An 18,947-nucleotide genomic window follows, 5' to 3' on the forward strand; every position below is an offset into this window, starting at 1 on the left:
TACACAGACAAATATTCTGCTATTTAATATCTTCAATATCTATACATATATATGTAAGACCACGAGAAGTGATGGTCTTATATCACATAATTGTATCTCGTTTCTATTCCATGTATTATAAGACTCCATTTTTCGTTGCAATCATATTTCGAGGATTTTGAAAATATTGATAATTATTGGATCAGATTATCGATTTCAAAAGTAATATGGAATACCAATAATGCCAATAGTGTATATTAATAATATATTTTCATAGAGAGATTTTGCATTATAGCATTTTTTTTACGATGTTAACGAGTGAGAGAGATTAGAATATAATAATAATAATAATAATAATAATAACAATAATAAGAATAAATGCCAAGCCGATACTGATTGTTCATATGTAATAAAATAATGCATATATTAAAAATATAATAGTTTTGAAAGAAGATTAAAAACGAAGTCATTTCAATACTTCAAATAAACAATCGCGTATTGTAAAGTAAACGTACATGCACATACGAAGCAACAGTGTCCCACAAGCAAGTTTGTCCAAAATAAGCACATAGATTAGATAAATTTATATACCTGAACTCTTCGCTATCTGTATTCAATTCCTGCTCAATATAGAGGAATACTTGAACAAGCTCGCTAACTATAACTGGCCATAAGGACGTTGCATGTTGTGGTGACATTCTCAATAGTAATACGCGAAAACAGAGAAACACTTGCGCCTGAATAGATGGGATTACTTGAGGTAGACGTAAACTGTCTGCTAAACGTTCTAAAAATAAAATAATCAGTGTGTATGAAAACAATTATTAAATATACATGATATAGTCTATAAATGTATCTCGCAAATATGTTTACCTTGTATCTCCGGCATATATTTGTGATATTGATCCATTTCACTGCAAAGGATGACAAACGCCAAACGTTTCAAGAGCTGTGCTTTCTGCTCATATTCCTGTTCCTTCGAAGAAAATATACTGATCCCACTGCCTTGAGCCATGGAAACGCGATCTATTTAACAGGTTAGTAATGTGTTAATTTGTTTGATTATAATCGATACACGTATTACGTAAATGTAATAAAAAAAAGTGTGTTACTCATTAAATCTCTGAAGGTAGTGTTGTCGTGCGTCATCAGATTGTCTATTATAGTTCTCCAATATGGCAGACAGGCCGGTATCATTTGGAAAAAGGCCGAGTCAAGTAACAAGTCTAAAACATCCTTGCGCCATGCCTTTCTCGTATACTGATATCCTGATAAGGAAGCCAGTAATTGAGAACAGGCGGTGAATGAAGCAATATTTTTTATCCTGTAAAATTAGATAAAGTAAGCAAAGTTCAGGTGTTATTCTTTCTCGTGTGAATTTTAGAGAAAAAAAAAATCTTTACAGTTGAACACAGCTAACTTACGTGTGGTTCTTGAGATAAGGCGTAACATTATACATGAGATTTGTCAGGAGCGTTACCACACGTTCCTTCTCTTGCGAACCATAACTGACATCCAATAGTGGTGCAAGTATTTCCGCTAATACAGCTTGCGCTTGAACACTGTATGCCGCGTTAGGTGGAGTTCCGGGTGTTACTGTAACACAAAACTTTCAATGATAATCATGAATATATAGAGGAAAAATATAGAGCTATTTGCAATTACCAACTGCATAAGAAAAAAAATAAAGATAAAGCGCGATAACAAAAAGATTTTGCTATTACATTAAATATTCTTAGAATATATCTATAAAATAAATTGCACGTTACGCACCAGCACCATTTTTTCCCTCTTTACCTTCCGAAGAACCTTCGACCACTTCAAAAACGTCCTCGCGGACGGCCAAATTCCTTCTTAACCATGTTGTTTGCTCTAAACAGGCACCGGCTATTTGCGAACACGATTCAATCAACTAAAATGTTTATTAAAAACATTCAGCAATCGTGTTGTTAATTATTACATACAATATATAAATATATTATACAATATATAAATAAATAATAACCTTCGCAGACACGTCTTGCAAATCTTTGATATCTTTCTTCTCTTGCATAGGTGGGCACTTTTGTACATATTCGTTTAGTATAGCCAGCAAAAGGAATTGAGCAGGTGCTGTTAGCGATAGACCATCCTTTAATAAACTAAACAAGGATGCCCAAGATTCAATAAGCGATTGCGACGTATTACTTTGCATATATACATAAAGTAATTCGAGCACTGAGACTTCCAATGAGAAATCTTGCTTGACACCGTGTATCGGCGGTGGTGTTTTCACTACTTGATGTACGGTATGCACCAAAGTATCAATAGGCATAACACGAATCGCACTAACAAGATGAACCATTACTTGCTGGTTAGGACACGCTTCTGGAAGTATCTGTAAAATAAATAGTAATTAGAAAAAAAAATATTTTTTCCAAAACTGCTATTAGTTGTTCCTCATTTTATTATTTATTTTTTAAATTAGATACAGGATGCCCTTTACCTTTTTTGATGTGGTGGATGATTGGCGCCTTTCATGCCAGGCAACTGCGACTGCAGCCAAGAAGTTGGCTCCATGATGGAAAGAGATTGGAGACAGCAGTTCCAACAATTGATATTTGACTATTCTCGGACTACCCACCACACAACTGGCTTGTTCACTATACAATATTATTGAAAGAATGCATTAATATTATTTTTCTACATATTTTTGACTAAAGAACACAAATAAAATATACTTGTCTTTTGTTGCCAAAACCGCTTGCCATAAGGCAGACAACGATGCTATTATTCTTGGCAAATGACTTAATGCTGTTCTTCTGGCATGTTGTTGCAGCTCATTTGCACCACTTTTATCTTTAGCTGTAGATAAATCCTACGGCAAACAAAAACTTTGCTATAACGTACTGAATAAATCAAATATTGACTAATATCATATAATTAAATAATATATTTCATTCAACTAACCGGAGAAAGTGGGCTAGGCATAAAGACATGTATAAGATTGTTGAATATTTGCCCAGGATTAGCACCGGGAATTCCCGTTTGTATAGTACCACTTAATGGCTGATTAAATGAGAATCCGATTTGCTGGGAAGTATCCAACAGACAGTAATGGAGTAGATATGTCAAAGCTTCCAAATGTGTCACTGTGTAATCTGCAGGCAAGCAGCATTCCACTGTGCTTATATCTTGCAATTTTGATGTCAATGTCGCATCTTCGCTAATATAATATGATGCTAGATGCTCAATATTATTGCATAATTGATGAATGACTGATGTTACAACAGATGTTAAAGACGGTCCCATAAAAGGCAGGCTGGACGTAACAAGGGTTGTCCAATGTTGATGAAGATGCCTCATATGATCCTACAAAATTTATATCCATTACAACAAATCATTTATCTCGTTGAAAATCAATTATCACTTTCTGCTTAATCGGATAAATTCATAATTTAAACAATCAATTTTTATAATTTAATTATAATAAAAATATTCTATATAATTTAATAAATTGGGATTATCTTGTCTAAGAAATACATATAAATTTTAGAATTGATTTAACAATATACATTAAAACAAATAACATACGAGTTGCAAGGCGCTAAGAATACTAGCAAGAAACATTGATTGCTGTGGTATTGCTGCCCCAGAAATATATTTCAATGTTAAACTATTCCCGATCAAATTTGATGCTCGTGTCGGCGAACTTGGTATAGGGGACGTTGTAGAATTAATTTCCTCTCCTTTTTGACTACTGCACTGATGTTCCAACATAATTAATGCTAACAATAACCTTGAAAAATAATAAATCAATTTTACCAAAAATTATACAAATAATAATTGAAAGTAATTGTAATGCTAATGTGAGTTTAGTTTCATCAGTCATGGATTAGTAAAATATTTTTGTTGAATTTATCGAATAATTACCGTAACAATTGTATTTGAAAAGCTTCCGTATGATCACTCGCTCTATATTTACATTTATTAACATCATTATCAATAAACGGATCATTAAATAATACAATTTCTTCAGTAAACGTGGAAACATCTTCGTTCTCCTTGTGAGCGTTCTTCATACTCATAACACTGGACACAAGACAATGCAGAGCAACTTTTTGTACTTTACATTTAGTCAATAAATCAACTATGTAACAACTAAAGCCTTTCCCAGAATCGCGAACGATCGGGATTAATTCAGAAAATATTAGCGTCAGTAATTCTGCACTCGCAAGCTGTACCTGTAGAAAATATTACTATCAATACTAACAAGATTAACAATATCCATTAAAACAAAAAAAAAGTTAATAAGTTTTATAATACAAAAATAAATATTTAATTAAAAATCTTATAATTTCTTAATTTGTGTATCTTTTTAAAAAGTGTTTTATAGACATTTTTTAAAAATTAAACACATACTTGGCGATTACCCGCGATCTCTTCATATGTAAGTCTCATTTGTCCTAGATTTGGATAGTAGCTTCTCGCGAAGTACAGGCATACGCTTATCAACACTTCCAGATACATACTACTTCTGTAAGCCGCTATAAATTCCGTATTAGCTATATCACCATGAAAGTTCCTACCAAAAACACTTTTCCTATGTCTTGCTAACAAATTTAATAACACTGTATTCTTCGTCGTGTTTGCTACACCAGTCGTCGCTGCACAACACAGGAACATTCGCGTGTTCGTCAAGAGTTCATTCCTGAGGGTACGTAGAGCATAAAGAGTCCTGGCTGAATCATATACTCCACAGTAGAGCAACATGTGGGAGTGAAGATTGTGGACACCCAAGCCGACATTTCGATTAGTTTTCGCATTATGTTGCGGAACCTCTTCCTGCAAAATAAAAAATATTAAAAGACTATCGTGATATTCATTTCGACAGGTAAGCTAAATAATAAGATACTTGCGTTTTTAGGTGATTCGGCAATGTCGCATAGTTGCATCGCGCGATCGAGTACTTCATTCAGAATTTCTTCGACTATACTGCTGCTGGAGTTATTGAAGTACTCTTCCGCAGTGGTGCTGACGTCCAATTCGCCATCGTCGTCATCCATCGTCCAGCTAGGTACCTCTACGCTCGCTTCAAAACTGCCAATATCATGATCGTAATTCGCATTGAACTCGTTTGTGCTGTAGTATTTGCCTTTTATGATAGTGCCCGCTACTTCTCTGGAACTGCCTGGCATTATAAGAGTTTCCTTCTTTTGTTTGGCCTGTTTGTTAGTTACTTCAGGACTGCTCGAGTCTAAGCTATTCGTTATGGAATCCGATGACGAATCGACATCGTCGTTTAGTTTCTTGTAGCTACTCTTATCCTTCGCTTTCAGGCTGGAATTCGCCGATTCGAAAAGACTTTCGTCTAAACTGGCAGTAGAACCTTTGTCGAAATCAATTTTCTTAAAACGAGTGGCATTTTTCAGTAACTCCGTTGTTAAATTCGTCTTGCGCATACTGGGTAGCGAATCATCCTCCGTAAAGGAGTCATTTGAATTTTCATTACAATTGATCGAGAGAGGATTTACGAACACGGAAATCTTCCTGTTGCCGGATATACTGGGCGGTACTTCAAGTTCTTTCATAAATTGATTTCTTTCGGTGACATAGTGATTGCAATTATCTCCAGTCGCCAGCGTTGTTACCGCAAAGATTCGTTTTATCTTCACAGGGTTTATCGCCTGCTTCTTCTTTTTACCCTTTTTCCATTTTTTATCCTCATCCACGTTATCGCTCACGTGATATATTACATTACCATCGACCGAACTGATTGCGTAAATTTTCGCGGCGCCCTCAGTGTCATCTTGAATCTCTGATTTCTCCTCCACGGGATCATTCTTCGTTAGGACGGTATTACTGTGTTGTATGCTCACGTGAAGAACGCTCATACGGCATGTGGATGGATCTAATAGTATTGTCAGCAGGGGATCTATTACGCGTGATATGTCGCCACGCATTAAGGAATGTAACAGCCACGATTGGGCCTGCAGCTTTAACGGCGAATTGTTCGCAAGCTGAAGATTATCCAACATTTTCAACAAAGATCTATACATAACAGAAAAAAAAACTTTGTAAAAACTGTAATTATAATTGGGTACATTGAAAAAATAATTTACAAAATTTGAATGAATATTTGTTTAGATAGTACCAATGGACCATTTGTTTACAGAAAATAAATATTTAATCGATTTAAAAAAATAATACTTAAATTAAATATAATTTTTTTAAATTAAACAAATATTTATTTACTGTAAGTAAATGGTCCCATTGGTACTATCTAAACAAATATTTATTCCAATTTCATGAATTTTTTTTCAGTGTAGATACTAATTGGACAGATACTATAAAAACTGTTTTACTTACTGGTCAAAAATTCTGAGACAGCCACGCAATCTTGGATTCGTTTCGATCTCTCGTCCTAAATGCCACAAAGTAGCAAATCTACCGAAGGCCTCGATCCTCTTCTCAGGATTTTCAGAGGTAAGTTCGGATCCTATTAGGTTCTCAACCGCATCACAAGAATTGTATAAAGCATGATGTAATTCGTGCATAAGTTCTACGCAGCGCATCCTAAATTTATGGGCGGGAAGTTCGCCCAAATGATGCCACAAGGAATGTGCCAGTACCTTTGTATTAAAAATAATTTTATTTAATATCTCACATATTTTCAATCAAGTATTGAATGCAGAAATACTACAGAACCTACCTGAAATACATTAGTATATTGCATCAAGTAAGTTATGTGCCATTGCTTCAACAGGGGAACGATAACAACCGTTGTCATACCCTCTCCACTTTTCGGATGTGTCTCGACATCGTTATGTGCTTTTAACAATGCAACCAAGTCCAATAACGTAGCAATGCTCGTTAACTGTAATGCGGGTTGCTTCTGCAACCAGCAAGAACAGACTATTAAAATTTTCAACCAATCCGGAAGAACGTGCTCGAATTTCGGTTCCTCTTCTACGAGTACATCGTCGCCAGGCAAAAAGTATTTTGGAAATGTGGACAATTCGACGAATAAGCTGGATGCTATTTTCATGGCTTCGATCCATTCTGAATGCGTCGTCATATCAAGAAATAGATGAAAAATATCCAGGCATTTGGTATCTTCAGTTACGGATGAATCTTGACTAAAGAATCCGGAATCGTCTATGCTTAATCTCGAATTTAGCATAAATTCCAAGTAACGCATTCTCTCGTCGAAACTCTTTCTCGGAGAAGACACCACTAAATGATCGAACATATCCTGCACTGTTCTCTCTTTGCTAAGTATCCGGTTGCTAATTAATTTAACGTAAAATATCTCGTATTGCCGGAGACACTTTTCTAACATGGAATGCTGTGCCTGAAATGCTGGAGATGGTCCCCTACATAAGGATCCCGTGGATCCCATTGGAGTAACATTCTTAAAATGTTTTAACATGGACAGACGACTGTCTGATTGAATCACCGATGAAGAGATATCATCGATTTCAACGCAGCTTGCTTTAATATCGTCCATACTTTTATTTCTAGGTAAAGGTTTCGTATCTTCACTCACTACAACGGATATCTTGCTGCCATCAGCCTGTATAGTGTACGTGTCATTTAACTTGGAAGTGCTTTTACTTCCTTTTTTCTTCGACTTCTTCTCGCTCCTTTTAGCGGCACTGCCAGAATTGGCTCTTCTTCTTGTACTTGGGCTTTTCTCCGTGAAAGAGAGAGAGATATTGGATGTATCGGGCTTATTCAATTTACTATCTGACTGACTCTTCTCTAAAGGGATTGCCGTCAGAGAATTATCACTGGGGACTGTAATGCTATTCAGAGACGTGTCCAACTTGGCATCTATTTCACACTTATCCGCATGAGTCGTTATCATTGTTGGTTGCACCTTCGATAAGATCTTGGCGCACAATTTGAGACTTTTCGAGATTTCTATTGGGGACAGAATATTACTGTGATGTAAAAGTTTGCTGATTATTTCGTAAAATAAGCCAGGAAGATGTTCAGATGGCGTGTCTATAAACGCATCCAACGACACAGTTTCAAGTAAAAATTCTGTTAGCACGCATACTTCCACGAGATTCGGCATTCCACTACCAACCGGTCTTACAACAACGTCTTCGATCGCGACTTGCATCTTTGCTCTAGTATTACAGGCTTTCTCAAACAGATGCCCACAATGTATCCAGATATAAGATGGTTCCAAAGTTGAGAATAACAGATTCGCAGACTTTACCACTTCATTTGCTTTCGGTGTGTGACTTGGCATGAATTGTTTGCATGCATTATAAAATGTCCTAAAATGAATAATGCAAGGATATTAAAAAATACATTGATGAATGGTTTCAATTTTAACAGATTTTATTTTATAATTATGTAGCACAGACGATCTTACCTAAATACTTCAAACAGAATATCATCTAAAATTATTGGTCCAATATCCACCTTATCAAGTAACGAAACAAGTATCCTATATGGCTTCAGATCTTGCGAATTTTCTTCACATACTTCTTTAAGTAGATATTTTATCGCTTCAACTAGCATTTCCTTCGAATACATATCAAAGTATGTTACACTTTCTTTAGTGTCTGTAATTGCATGGTTCTTTTTCTTTAAAATTGATGTGCTTACTTCGGTGCCCAACAGCCAAGCAAACAAACGTCTACAATTACATGATAAAAAAATATATGCAAAAATAAAGATATGCAGAAGACTATTACACATTGCAGTTTCCTTTACCTGTTTAAGCTCATGTCCCTTCGTAATATAGTAACTAAAGCAGCTTTTATTAACAGTATCATATCTGGATGTGTCAATTGACTATTATGCATAGGAAAACCTATCAACAGAAAATCCAGTGCACTTCTTTGCACTAGCACCGAAGTGTCTTGTACTCCAGCACATAAGGCTGAAATCTTTTTAAATCAATATGTTAGAGAATGAAATCTTAAGATAAATTTATAGTGTTAAAATTTTTCTTACCATAATTTTAATATTAGTACCCATAATATATTTTTGCTCCTCCATCGACAGTTTTTTGTTGAAATGTGCTAGTACAAATGATATCGCAGGTAATCGAATGCCAGAATTTGAAGCCAAGCAGTCCCAGAGGCACGCATAAAAATGTTCTGCACCCACACCCTCACACACTTTTTCCAGTAAAGAATTAGTTCTAATATGAAATAATGTTCCATAAATTTCTATATTACTTATGTACATATCTATTTATGAATTATTATTTATGAATATATACACAAGGAATGCTACAAAAATAACGTAGGTTGCACCTGTCAAAATGATCAGATCCATCTTCTAGGCCTAAGAGAACGCCGCTTAAAAAACCACTTAATCCTGGTCTCAACCTTTCGCCAAGTGGTACAAAGTGTGTTTCGTATACCGTTAACAACGATGGTCTGACATTCATAGCAGCATGGCCCAACAATGGAAATAGTCCTAAATGAGAATAAATATAAAGAATGTGAATCTATAATTATTTCTCTCATTTAACGCATATACTCACCTGCACTATAGATAAAGAGCTCATGACTAAGCCTATTAGTACCCATACACTTAAAAATAATATCATATGTCTCTAAAGCTTTCAAGTGAACACCAGAAGGTAATGCCGGATGCATGCATTGGGCTAATCTCTTTGATATTTTGATTCTTCTTGGAATAACGGGAAACTTCATATGGCTCAATAACACCTTGTTGAGCTTTCCTAGGGCAGAGATTAAATCTGCCCATTCACTCGTGTATTCGAAACTCTTCAGGGCCTTGTCGACAGCAGATACATAGCTATGTGATAAATACAACTTATAGCACCAAATTTTTTAACGAGACAATGTACAAACATCAAGCTATGAAATGTAAATTACTATAACGTTGTGTAATGTTTATCGAGTTGTATGTGTCAGTGATGCTAAATGTGCTAATCTGTCTTCAACTTACACCCGATACTTGGAGTCCTTCATCAACTCGTACTCCTCCAGAGCGATGGAACCCATTGTTGCGTTTTTTTTTTTCGCGACTAAATAAACTATACTGCAACGATGATGTTCTTCCACCTCACTTTACATGATTTTAGATCTATTTTACAGCAAAATGAGTCACGACGAAAATCCCAATTAAGCTGCAGGTCTTATCGTGCGGCACATCGTATTCAGATAAAGCGGGTACCGCGGTACCTGGAAATCAATCCTTCGCGTTACCACAGAAATACGTATACGTCTCGTGTGTCCCCGTGTCCGCGCGAGCCCCGGCTATCCTATCCCGCTCCGAGAAACAGAAATTTACCCTCTCGCTCTCTCACCGGACGAACGACCGTCCGCAGAGCCCAAGTGAGCCGCAATACCCGCAATCGTTCATGATCGCGTCTACGAGGCTGTGTTTACACGAGCCGAACCTATCGTCGGTTCGCCTATCAACTTGGTTATCTCGTTGCGCGACCGTCGATTCCCTGCCGTCTCTCTCCTTCCACTGGAATTCAGCAGCGATTCACCGTCGACATACCCGGGTTCGATGGCCCGCGTCTCACAATTTTCTCGCAAGAAATTTTCCTACGTCTCGATCTCGGACACGTAACGGCCGATCATCAATAGCCCCCAGCTGTCCTGAGCTGTCCTCCAGCTGTCTTCAGCGAGATCGTACGTGTGGTGGCGTGTGACGCGACGCGCGCTTCCGATAGTTCCGATCAGATTATTCTGGTTTCCCCTTCCTTGATCTTCCACGGGATCGAAGACTGACGAACAACTCACCTCTTAATGTTGACGTTGTGCACGTGACGATCGAATTGACATGAATCATACGTTTGTCTGAGATATGCGTTAGTCCGTCTGTAGATGAAATGAATCTTTCTGACGAATTCGAATGATTGAGGATCATCTCAATCGAGTGAAATCGATTAATTTAATTGTTGGAATGTCTAAAAGTAAAATTTCGAATTGTATATTTTGTTATGTCTCTGATCTTTTTCTCTCTCCATATATTATAATAAAAAATAAATAATTCTGTGAACAAAATAGTATAGGTATTTCCTGATAAGTTAACTGAAATTTGATAGAAATTATTTGATCAATTTTTTTTATCCATCATGTGGGTATTCCTTTCTTGCTTAATAATTCAATTTCTTTCACAATGATGTGGGATTTTAGACACAATTTTGCATCATATAAATGCAGTTTCTGAGATCATGAAATCAGCAAAGACACTTGATATATTTAATTGGTAGATATAGAATGTTTGAGAGTCAGGGATTGCCAAATCCAAACGTAAACGAATTCCTTTTTTTATTATGAAACATTTTAAAATCCACGATCCATGCCATTTTTTGCAATTGTGCATGAATAACAAAAGGAAAAAATATAACAAGTCGAAGCATCGCGCTAAAGTCTCTTTTGTTTCCTACACAGCCTCCGAGATTTTAGCTTTTAATAAAATTCATAAAGATTATAGACTCATAAATGATTTAACAAACATTTGTTAAGTGATAGGTTCCGCCTGGTTATTATACATCGACTTATTATAAACTTACAAAACGATTATCCGCTCATGCAGAAGTTCACGCATCACATTCGAGATTGTACAAAATTCATATGGAATGTCTACAAATACTATTTTTTCGGAAGAATAATCATATCGACGCTGTTTACACATTATTTTTCCGTTTACAAAGTATTAAAAGAAATAATATGAATTTAAATACTGAAAAATGTGTGTCCACGAGTACATTTACACACTTCAATAAGATGATATAACAAAACAGTCAATCTTCTAAGATAATATAATGCATTAACATAATACTCTATATTCATGCAATTTTATCACTCTGTTTCAAGTAAATGTATTGCATTTTCTCTAATGATTAACTCTCTAGTGCCCTTTTGGAAGATTAAAAATATTTAATGTACAAATATAATATATAGGAAATAAAATATAACAAATCTGTATTTTTTGAAGATGCAACATTTAAAGAAGAAATTTCCGCGTCATATTTTTAAACTTGTAATGACTGATGCGCAATAATAAAAAAGCAAGATAAAATTATCACGTGATATTGAAAATTATATCGAGCAATAAAGGGTTATACGAACATGCCAATTTCTATATTAAAAATATCCGGCATGTATCCCATTAAAATATACATTGTGTATTTTGATATTAATTCCCACGCATTTGTGATCTCGCATCAGGAACACAGTTTTGCACCCAAGGGTTGTGGTTTTGCAGTACGTTCCAGCCTTTTCTGCTGCTGTTCCATTAATCGCTGTTCCCGCTCTCTCCTTCTTTGCTCTCGTAGCACTTTGGTAGGATCATTGAAATCGTCCACTTCCCAACCAGCGGAGTTTTCTTCCCATTCTCCTAATTCATTCTGAAGACAGATAACAGGAATGTAAATCTCCGGAATATTATAAGTTTGCAAGTACAGACTTACAGTCGGAACAGGATCCATGGCCGTGAATTTTGCAATGTTACGAGATGAGCCATCTGCATGCTTATCTTTTATTAGAATCTTTGCTTGTCTAGTGATTTTTGGAGTCATATCCTACACAAGATGCAAAGATAAAATTTTTACTATTCTTATTAAAGTGACTGTCAGAATTAGCTTGAATTACCTCAAAAAAGTTAAGCTGTTCTTCAGTGGGCGATTCAGGAGCCTTAATCACTTGTTGTCGATACTGCTCTATCTTAGCTTGTACAGTATTAACTGGCTTATCTGGTATAACAACAACTGGATTTTCTTCCCACTTATCCCATTGCTCCAATTCCTTAAATAAGCATACTTAATAAGTATTATTACAAAACCTTAATACATAAGCAACTATATCCTCCAATTTATGCCCAATTGCATCAACGTTACTTTGATTTTAAGCGAGAGGCTTAAAACTCTCTTTCTCTGTCTCTTTTTCAGCTTTAAAATGAGACAGAAAAAGGTTTTATCTTAAAGTCAAATCTTAAAGTCGAAGTGATGTTGGTGCAACTGGATCTTAGTATAATCCATAAAGATTATATCTGTTTTATATTCCTATACTAGACTCTCTTGCCAAATATTAAATATATATCTATCTCGTTTTAACACTCGTATTCATAGTCTTCAGGCCTTATATTTAAGGCTTCCTTAAATTTATCTTTAGATACTCTACGAATTATTTCATTGCTGCTGAGCATTTAAAGATAAATTTAAGGAAGTGTTAAATACAAAGTCTTGACTATGAATACGGACGTAAGTTTCAAAAGTGTACACTAGTTCAATCATAAAAAAATAGACTCATGATACAAAGATTGTACATTTTTTAGCCTGTTTCGATATCTTAAGACAGTACAGTAGTTTTTATCAAAACAAGAACATATTTATAAAACTGCATAAAAAATAGATTCATTTTATACATGGGAGATATTGCATAAATGAGAAGTATGTACCGTCGAGCTAGTGAGAACATTCGGCACCACACCGACGGTGGACAAGGGCACGGAGTCGCAGGACGATCGTCTTCGACGTCGGAGGCAGCACATCGCGCGCTTAAATATACCGAAGAGTAACACGAACAAGGCCTTAAGCCGATTCATCAAAAACTCCACAGCCATTTTCGGCACGGTCGGCTTGGACGGAGAGCTAACCTCTCCTCCGGAGCCGGAAGACGGACGTTTACGTGGTCTACCCGGCACGGACGCAGAATCGGCGATCCATCTTGCAAGACGAGACGACGTCGTCGATTCTCCCTTACATCGTCTCGCGTCCTTCTTACACGAAATATGAAATTAATAGTAAACCGGGAACCACTCAAGCCTACTTGGTACGTACATAACCTACATCCCTCTCCGGATAATTGTGACGTTTCGCTATTGGTCGGCAGATCGATTACTCGATATTAAACGATCTTTCGATAATTGCATTCTATTATTCACTGTTCACTGCAATGATAATATTTACATGAAAAGAACAGTTTTTCTCAATCATCTAGAAATTTTCGGATCTATCTGAATGATGTATCTAAATAAATTTTTTAGATATTGAGTAAAATTGTTCTCTTTGTGTATAAATCCAACGGGGAAGCTAACCCTCGTCGCCGATTTACTTCAAAATGAACGAATCGCAGCCGGTTCGTCGTGTCGCGCGTTTTACTTCGGGAGTGCCGTTCAAGTTATCGGACTCAGTTATAGTTCGCGCGCGATTATAGTATATTATTCGCGAGTGTTTTACGCGAGTGTCCTGTGCGAGAAGATGTCAACCCAATTCTGAGAGGAGGAGGTCTGGGAGAAACATCGGGCACTGATGGAGCAATTACCTTGGTAAATATTATTTTTTACTTGTATAAAACAACCTTTTTTTGCTTGTTTTTAAATAATTTTATTTGACAATGATTTAAAAATAATAATGTTAATCATGATATTTGTCCATAAAAATGAAAGAATCTTATTAAATAAATCCGTGTTATAAGAAAATTAGAAAGAAATGCCGATTTCGCATTTTTGTCAAAAAGAAATTAGTACGTTCTTTTTCTGTAATTTGTGAATCAAATTTCATCAGATACCCGTTTGCCATATAGTAACAATGATCGAGAATTCATGTATTTAGACACGCGTGCACTTGTCGCGTCTGGTATTGCGGTCATATTGGCACTTTTCGTATGCGGCGCACCTCACTCCATTGCAGTAAACGGCATTATCTGTAAAAACACGTAACGGAATGTTCCGATAGTTCAAGACACTTGAGAAACCAATAAATAAAATTCCAAGATTAATTTCTTCTTTTTAAATACATTTGTATATAAATCTATCTTAATCCTTTGCGATTGAATTTCTCTCTTACAAATGAGCAAAGATCAGATATTTTGTCTTCGATTTTACGTGATCGGTGAATCTAACATGATTTGTGAGGAATTTTTATTGTCTGGAGGAATTTATAGAGATTTTAAAAATGGCAAAAATATAGTTTGTCGATTTCAATTGCGACAGATTACCGGGAAGTATGTCGAGCTCAGCTCGACACGAAGGACCTCAAAAGATTAATTTTATCTATTATAAAAACATAGAACATATGTGTTCTCATATGTACATACTACTTGAGCCTTTGTATCCGCCATCGCTGCCGGTATTGACTGGGCTTACGTTGGCACATGACGTGTGGCCGCATTTGTTTGGACAGCATTTCTGATTATACGGACACTGTGCATCTCCTATACATCTAGGAGTGCAATTGGTCACGGTATTCCTCATCGGACAGTTGCCACTTTTGTCTAGAAAATGATTGATGATTATAACAAACAAGAGAGCTATTCCGTGATTTTCTTCGGATTAATTTCTAGGGCGTTTGTTTTATTTAGTCTTTACGATTCTCGCGATTGATTTGTCAATACTATTAGCAATTAGTATCTCGAGTTATTAGTATTGTAAACAGTAATCGTTTATTCCATCGTCATTTTTTTAACACATTATTAAGAAATAATTGCCTTGTCTTTCTTTACATTGAACGTTTTGACGTTTTGATTAAATGACAGTATCGCTCTGCAAGTTAATCGTGAGTTGTAGAGTCGTAATTGACACGTTTATTTCGCTGACATTCGCGAGGAGACTATAATTGAATATTACGTAGTTCAGATATTAATGTCGCATTCGTCATTCTCTTTTCCTATGTGCAGATATACGTCTTACAAAATTAAGTCTAAATCTAAACTATGAAATTTTTACATAAGTATATCATTAGAATTGAAAAAGTGTAGTTATAATCTTTCTTATAAAAAGTTCGGAATTGATTATTACTGGCAAAAAAATTTAAGCTAAATTATTAATGCTAATAATTTTCATATTATAAGCTGTTAAAAAAAAAAAATTTAAGAGATAAACGATTATATACAATTTGTGAGAGAAGAGATGGATTCTATTATAGAATTTTTACTTTTCAACTAGACATAAGTATTTAAAAAATGATGCATTTATTTAACTTTTGATATAATTCTGCAATTAAATCAGAACAAGAGAAAGAGAGCGAGAGAAAGAGCATGAACTGAAAATAGAACAGGTATTCTTATTACGTGAAATCTACACCAAAATACAATTGCGTACGTTTCTTCTTAGTTTTCTGTGCGTAAATGATAGTGATTACTTACAAAACATCTGAGAGGATGTGTCGGTGGTTAGTAGAACTAGCAATACCGCGAACAGTAATAAGCTTCCTGAAAAGTAAATATTATACAAACGCTATATTAATTTCAGAGAATGTAATTATAACCCAATTTATGTGAGCGATCTTAAAAGAGAGACCATATAGATACGTGCCATTCACAGAAATTAATAGCAGTATCACATAACACATAACTGTTTAATATTAAATTTTAAATTATAAGAAAGTGGCTAAAAGTTTAACAAAGGTTACAAAATAAAAACATACAGCCACAGCTTTCGGTCAAGATTTGACCCTCTTCAGTACACAAATTCGTTAAGTTTAAACAAAGAACATATTTTTACGAATAACAAATTGACAGATAGTATAATTTTAATATTTCCTATTTTTACAAATTAGTCCGACTCAATATACGTGATTAAAAATTACATTTGGATCAATCAAATACAAAATTCGAAGGATGATTGTAACATTTTTATTTCTTTATCCGAATTATACGCAATCGTTTTCGTTTTGTCTGCGATAATAGTCATCGAAATTCTATGGATAGAAGTCTCCTATATTTGCAAGTTTTTCGACCGAAACGTCTACATGTTAAAATAAAATAATAATATTGAACTTATTGATATCTTGAGCTGTGGCTGTATGCTTTTTATTTTGTAACCTTTGTTTAATATTAATTATTTCAACGCGGCGTTGAATATTGAATTAATTATTTAAATATACATTTGTTCAATAAGAGTTTAATTATACATTTACATAATTTATTTAATAGAATTAACCTAGTGCTTTTGCTCGAATTGCTAAACACTTAAAAGCGTACTATAATTTTGACTTATGTTAATGATATTACATGAAAGTCGTGTATTACATTGTCGAGAAGTGCGTAGCATCTATAACTTTTAAGATTGCACAGTTTAAATACTCACGATTCATCATGAGTCGTTGGTTTCTTGGATACTCGATTAAAACTTCGCGGTGAGGTTCCGACGAGACTTCTAGATACACAATAATAAAAACATCAGCTTTTATAACGCTTTCCACCTCTCTGATATTGATCGAGTATGTGACGAAAGAAGAATATACATGACGAGTAAATCATAATTTGTGCCTTAGTAACTCGCTATAGCATGGATTCATGAAAGTCTTCACGATACCGTTTATTTGAACTCGAGCGTTTTTTCTCTCTTTTTTCATATATTACATCATGATGATATTATGCATCGCTAACCGTCTTAATCACGTAATTGGCATTACAGTTTTAGCTGTTAACGTTGTAATAACAACAAAATATACGCGTTCTTTTTAAAATCGAGCGGTAACATTGATTACTGTTGTCGCAGTTACGCTGAAGGTCCATAACTTATAATTTACATTTATTTTGATTTATTTTAATTTAGCTAGAAGTACTTACTTAATTAATATTTATATTTATAATTTGTTTCTATGTTTAAAGAAAAATTTGAATTGAGGAAAAATTCTGATATCTTTTTTTAGATAATATAATATCTTTATAATAATCACGAATTATTTTTAGTTATTGATTAAAAGTATAATTATAGAATCGTCTTCATAAATCTTCTCGTTATTTCGTGCTTTATAAATAGTTGTAATTTAATGTATTCTAATTTAATACTTATAGTTGTTCAATCTTTGTTTATTGCCTCGAATTTCGAATTGATGACTCAAATAAAGCAAGGCTATAATTATGTGGTAATTACAATACATAGAGTTGATGTAGATGTGCAGTTCGCTTTGTTTATCAAATTAACTACTAAAATATTTACTTAAAATATAATATATTAAAAATAAAGATTAATGTAATTAAATGCACATTATGTCGACACATATTTATATACTGAGGTGAGGAGTTTGAGTCATAATAATATATCTATCTCTCGTAATAAGTGCGTTTTTCTTGATATTATTTCTTACATAATCTTAGGCTTTCTTTATATCAGTCTGTCTATTAGAATTATCGATTAGTAAAGATTTATTAAATGATCCTCTGGGATGCATAACTAAATTCCTTTTAGTAATTTTAATTACATAAATTTTTTATTATTTTATTTTGTTAATGTTCAATAAATTTATCTGGAAATGCGACAGATAAAAACTGAAAAATAAAAATACAAATTATTTTCTTAATTGTGTACATGATAATTTAATAATTTTTGCTAAATACTTAAATTTTAGGTGACAAAAATATAATTGCAGCAATTACGCAATTATATTACTAAATATAGTATACTTCCTTATTATATCAAATTGCAGACAAGAAGATTATTGATAGATTGCTTGTATAAAAATTAATTATTGTAAATAATATATAATAAAATATATATATAATTGTACGTATTAAACACGTTAAGTTAGTAAGAAATAAAATTTATTACTAAAAATTATTTTATTATTTAATGAGATAATCGTTATGAAATTAGTGCTAGATTTATTAATTATTATATAAATGTAATAGGCACATAAAAATCGAGATTACGGATAGTAATCAATATAATCATTTCCGAAGCGCGAAACAATTGGATTTTCGACGAATTCGGGTACTTCTGGTTTTTGACAAGCTAGGGCTCCACATCTATTTTTGCAACATTTTAATGTCCCTTTGCAATCGTTGTCGCCATTACAAGTCGATGTGCATACCCATCTTCCTGTCGGTACCGATGGACAAGATCCTGGTTTCTCTGTTCAATAGATTTAATTTTTTAATTATAAACTTGTAAACTTTATTATTAATTTATTGCGCTTTTCTATTAATATTGTTACAATATTCTAGTTATAATACACAACACAATAATTATGACAATAAAAAATTGCCAAAATTGTAACTGTTTAGAAAAAGAAAATAGTTTCCTCTCTA

General features: G+C 34.3%; 3 protein-coding genes across 7 annotated transcripts in view; all 3 read right to left on the reverse strand.

Moving 5' to 3' along the window:
- The window catches only part of LOC108745595 (protein dopey-1 homolog), a 14,235-nt gene extending 3,566 nt beyond the window's left edge, over nucleotides 1-10,669 (reverse strand). For 2 of the 4 annotated variants that reach the window (XM_018481844.1, XM_018481842.1), the window contains exons 1-21: nucleotides 9,904-10,669; nucleotides 9,473-9,750; nucleotides 9,240-9,405; nucleotides 8,935-9,124; nucleotides 8,692-8,867; nucleotides 8,348-8,614; nucleotides 6,671-8,249; nucleotides 6,328-6,590; nucleotides 4,878-6,009; nucleotides 4,381-4,803; nucleotides 3,892-4,202; nucleotides 3,553-3,757; nucleotides 2,929-3,330; nucleotides 2,700-2,836; nucleotides 2,465-2,621; nucleotides 1,985-2,356; nucleotides 1,777-1,891; nucleotides 1,404-1,575; nucleotides 1,092-1,303; nucleotides 853-1,005; nucleotides 571-766 (exon numbers count right to left, since the gene is read on the reverse strand). In XM_018481844.1, coding sequence (XP_018337346.1) covers nucleotides 571-766; nucleotides 853-1,005; nucleotides 1,092-1,303; nucleotides 1,404-1,575; nucleotides 1,777-1,891; nucleotides 1,985-2,356; nucleotides 2,465-2,621; nucleotides 2,700-2,836; nucleotides 2,929-3,330; nucleotides 3,553-3,757; nucleotides 3,892-4,202; nucleotides 4,381-4,803; nucleotides 4,878-6,009; nucleotides 6,328-6,590; nucleotides 6,671-8,249; nucleotides 8,348-8,614; nucleotides 8,692-8,867; nucleotides 8,935-9,124; nucleotides 9,240-9,405; nucleotides 9,473-9,750; nucleotides 9,904-9,959 — 6,962 coding nt within the window. In that variant the 5' untranslated portion in view covers nucleotides 9,960-10,669. Of the gene's footprint in view, nucleotides 1-570; nucleotides 767-852; nucleotides 1,006-1,091; nucleotides 1,304-1,403; nucleotides 1,576-1,752; nucleotides 1,892-1,984; nucleotides 2,357-2,464; nucleotides 2,622-2,699; nucleotides 2,837-2,928; nucleotides 3,331-3,552; nucleotides 3,758-3,891; nucleotides 4,203-4,380; nucleotides 4,804-4,877; nucleotides 6,010-6,327; nucleotides 6,591-6,670; nucleotides 8,250-8,347; nucleotides 8,615-8,691; nucleotides 8,868-8,934; nucleotides 9,125-9,239; nucleotides 9,406-9,472; nucleotides 9,751-9,903 lie in introns of all 4 variants that reach the window. The other 2 variants (XM_018481840.1, XM_018481841.1) reach the window with 2 other exon arrangements.
- A 1,321-nt stretch (nucleotides 10,670-11,990) lies between these two features.
- Nucleotides 11,991-13,786, reverse strand: LOC108745431 (receptor-binding cancer antigen expressed on SiSo cells). Its single transcript, XM_018481585.1, has 4 exons — nucleotides 13,372-13,786; nucleotides 12,567-12,719; nucleotides 12,386-12,496; nucleotides 11,991-12,322 (listed from the first exon to the last, which is right to left on the reverse strand). The coding sequence occupies exons 1-4, from the start codon at nucleotides 13,534-13,536 to the stop codon at nucleotides 12,140-12,142; spliced, it is 612 nt and encodes a 203-aa protein (XP_018337087.1). The 5' UTR covers nucleotides 13,537-13,786; the 3' UTR covers nucleotides 11,991-12,139.
- Nucleotides 13,787-14,384: 598 nt separating this feature from the next.
- On the reverse strand, nucleotides 14,385-17,250 carry LOC108745432 (waprin-Rha1-like). Of its 2 annotated transcripts, XM_018481586.1 has the most exons (4): nucleotides 17,002-17,250; nucleotides 16,059-16,124; nucleotides 15,012-15,188; nucleotides 14,385-14,618 (listed from the first exon to the last, which is right to left on the reverse strand). In XM_018481586.1, exons 1-4 carry the CDS (start codon nucleotides 17,009-17,011, stop codon nucleotides 14,524-14,526), a joined length of 348 nt encoding a protein of 115 aa, XP_018337088.1. In that variant the 5' UTR covers nucleotides 17,012-17,250; the 3' UTR covers nucleotides 14,385-14,523. The 2 variants fall into 2 exon arrangements, with proteins under 2 accessions (XP_018337088.1, XP_018337089.1); XM_018481587.1 differs by lacking the exon at nucleotides 16,059-16,124 and having other exon boundaries at nucleotides 17,002-17,248.
- Nucleotides 17,251-18,947: the final 1,697 nt, after the last annotated feature.

The sequence above is a fragment of the Trachymyrmex septentrionalis genome, unplaced genomic scaffold (genome assembly GCF_001594115.1).
Source record: "Trachymyrmex septentrionalis isolate Tsep2-gDNA-1 unplaced genomic scaffold, Tsep1.0 scaffold14, whole genome shotgun sequence".
In the NCBI taxonomy this organism is placed as follows: Eukaryota; Metazoa; Arthropoda; class Insecta; order Hymenoptera; family Formicidae; genus Trachymyrmex; species Trachymyrmex septentrionalis.

Bases quoted from the DNA above. Each gene is read 5' to 3' on its own strand.
- LOC108745431 (XM_018481585.1), bottom strand. From the start codon at position 13,536: ATGGCTGTGGAGTTTTTGATGAATCGGCTTAAGGCCTTGTTCGTGTTA. The intron at 12,720-13,371 runs GTACATACTTCT...TGCTTATTTAAG, and splicing joins ATGTTCTCACTAGCTCGACG to GAATTGGAGCAATGGGATAA. The intron at 12,323-12,385 runs GTAAGTCTGTAC...ATCTGTCTTCAG, and splicing joins CCATGGATCCTGTTCCGACT to AATGAATTAGGAGAATGGGA.
- LOC108745432 (XM_018481586.1), bottom strand. The intron at 15,189-16,058 runs GTAAGTAATCAC...ATCATTTTCTAG, and splicing joins CACATCCTCTCAGATGTTTT to ACAAAAGTGGCAACTGTCCG. The intron at 14,619-15,011 runs GTATGTACATAT...GTGTTTTTACAG, and splicing joins CGGATACAAAGGCTCAAGTA to ATAATGCCGTTTACTGCAAT.